General features: G+C 59.1%; 1 protein-coding gene across 1 annotated transcript in view; it reads right to left on the minus strand.

Annotated features, from left to right (window-relative positions):
• ZNF628 (zinc finger protein 628) overlaps window positions 1-2720 on the minus strand; it is a 9209-nt gene that overhangs the window by 1299 nt on the left and 5190 nt on the right. Inside the window, exons 3-6 of the mRNA XM_009891119.1 lie at window positions 2293-2700; window positions 1717-2262; window positions 979-1458; window positions 73-222 (exon numbers count right to left, since the gene is read on the minus strand). Of these exons, the coding sequence (XP_009889421.1) occupies window positions 73-222; window positions 979-1458; window positions 1717-2262; window positions 2293-2700 (1584 nt within the window). The remainder of the gene's footprint in view (window positions 1-72; window positions 223-978; window positions 1459-1716; window positions 2263-2292; window positions 2701-2720) is intronic.

The raw sequence follows: 2720 nt of genomic DNA on the forward strand, positions 1-2720 counted from the left end.
TGCCACGAGCACCTCAGGGGGTTGCGGCTGGCCGTTGGGCTCCTCTGCAGCCTGGAGATGGACATTCGTCACCTCTGTGGGCTTGAGGTGGACGCTGGGCACCTCCACGGTCTTGAGTTGGACGTTGGGTACCTCCACGGTCTGGAGTTGGACACTGGGCACCTCAACAGTCTTGAGGTGGATGTTGGGCACCTCCATGGTCTTGAGTTGGATGCTGGGCACCTCAGCGGTCTTCACTTGTACATTGGGCACCTCCACAGTCTTGAGTTGAACACTAGGCAGCTCCATGGTCTTGAGTTGGATGTTAGGTACTTCCATGGTCTTGAGTTGGATTTTGGGTACCTCCACAGTCTTGAGATGGATGTTGGGCACCTTCTCCACAGTCTTGAGTTGGACGTTGGGCACCGCCACAGTCTTGAGTTGGATGTTGGGCACCTCCTCTGTGGTCTTGAATTGGACATTAGGCACCTCTGTGGTATTGAGATGCATGTTAGGCATCTCTGCGGTCTTGAGTTGGACACTGGTCACCTCCATCATTTGGTGACAGGTGTTGGGCACTTCAGTGGCCTGGAGATGGCCATCTGTTACCTCCAGCGTCTTCAGTTGGATGTTGGGCACCTCCGTGATCTTGAGATGGATGTTGGGCACCTCCATCATTTGGTGATGGACACTGGACACCTTGGTGTCTTGGAGATGGACATTGGTCATCTCCGTGGTCTGGAGATGGATGCTGGGCACCTCTGTGACTTGGAGATGGACACTGGGCACCTCAGTGGTTTGGTGACACACACTGGGCACCTCAGTGGTCTGGAGATGGACACTGGGCACCTCTGCAGCCTGGAGATGGACATTTGTCACCTCCATGGTTTGGGGATGGACGCTGGGCACCTCAGTAGCTTGCAGCTGGACAGTGGCAACCTCTGCATCCTGGAGATGTACGCTGGGCACCTCCATGGTTTGGTGATGGATGTTGGGCACCTCAGTGGTTTCGAGATGGACATCGGGCACCTCAGTGGTTTCAAGATGGACACTGGGCACCTCTGTGGTCTGCAGCTGGATGTTAGGCACCTCCATGGCCTGGAGTTGGACACTGGCCACCTCTGTGGCCTGGAGCTGGATGTCGGCCACCTCTGTGGCCTGGAGCGGGATGCTGGGCACCTCTGTGGTCTGGAGCTGGATGCTGGGCACCTCTGTGGCCTCGAGCTGGATGTCGGCCATCTCTGTGGCCTCGAGCTGGATGTGGGGCACCTCTGTGGCCTCAAGATGGACACTGGGGACCTCCATGGTTTGGAGATGGACGTTGGACACCTCTGTGGCTTGGAGATGGATGTCAGGTACCTTGGTGGTTTGGAGATGGACATTTGCTACCTCTGTGGTCTGCAGTTGGGTATTGGGTACCTCTGTGGCCTGGAGATGGATGTCTGTCATGTCTGTGGCCTGGAGATGGATTCTGGGCACCTCCGTGGCCTGGAGATGGACATCTGTCACCTCCGTGGCCTGGAGATGGACACTGGGCACCTCTGAGGGCTGTGGCAGAGCTTGGAGCTGGATGTTGGTGATCTCAGAGGGCTGTGGCAGGGCTTGCAGATGGACATTTGTCACCTCAGTGGCCTGCAGCTGGATGTTGGTGACATCCAAGGGTTGTGGTAGGGTTTGGAGCTGAATGTTGGTTACCTTGGAGGGTTGTGACAGGGCTTGGAGCTGGACATTTGCCACCTCAGTGGCCTGCAGCTGGATGTTGGTGACATCCAAGGGTTGTGGCAGGGCTTGCAGCTGGACATTTGTCACCTCCGCAGCCTGCAGTTGGATGTTGGTGACATCCGAGGGTTGTGGCAGAGCTTGAAGCTGGATGTTGGTGACATCTGATGGCTGTGGCAGAGTGTGGACCTGGATGTTGGCCACCTTTGAAGGCTGTGGCAGGGCTTGCAGCTGGACATTTGTCACTTCACTGGCTTGCAGCTGGATGTTGGTGACATCCAAGGGCTGAGGCAAGGCTTGCAGCTGGACATTTGTCACCTCGGCAGCTTGGAGATGGATGTTAGTGACGTCCAAGGGCTGTGGCAGGGCTTGGAGCTGGACATTGGACACCTCACTGGCTTGCAGCTGGATGTTGGCCACCTTGGAGGGTTGTGGCAGGGCTTGGAGCTGGACATTCATCACCTCAGCAGCTTGCAGCTGGATGTTGGTGACATCCAAGGGCTGCGGCAGGGCTTGGAGCTGGACACCTGTCACCTCTGTGGCTTGGAGCTGGACATTTGTTACCTCAGCAGCTTGGAGCTGGATATTGGTGACCTCCAAGGGTTGTGGCACGGCTTGGAGCTGGACGTTGGTCACCTCGGCTGCCTGCAGCTGGACGCCGGTGACCTCGGGGGGCTGTGGCCCCCGTGGGGGAAGGACACCGCTGACACCACCCCTCAGGACAATGACACTGGTCCCTGCTGCGGCGCCCGCCATGGCCTGGAGCTGGATGCCGGGCAGCGCCTGCCCCGTGCCGGGTACCAACAGGATGCTCTGCCCAGTGGCAGGAGGTCCTGACGCCTGGGGACCCTTCACCGCCTGGGGCAGGGGACCCTCGGCGGGCAGAAGGGTGAAGGCGGGGGGCTCGGCCGGGGTGCTGGGCAGCAGGAAGAGCTTCCGCGGGGGTGCTGGGGGGCTGGGGATGAGCTGCAGGCCCTGGGGGGTCTGCACCAGCAGGAAGGTCTGGGGGTCAGGGGCAGGGG

This window comes from Charadrius vociferus, unplaced genomic scaffold, assembly GCF_000708025.1.
Source record: "Charadrius vociferus isolate BGI_N301 unplaced genomic scaffold, ASM70802v2 scaffold229, whole genome shotgun sequence".
NCBI lineage: Eukaryota > Metazoa > Chordata > Aves > Charadriiformes > Charadriidae > Charadrius > Charadrius vociferus.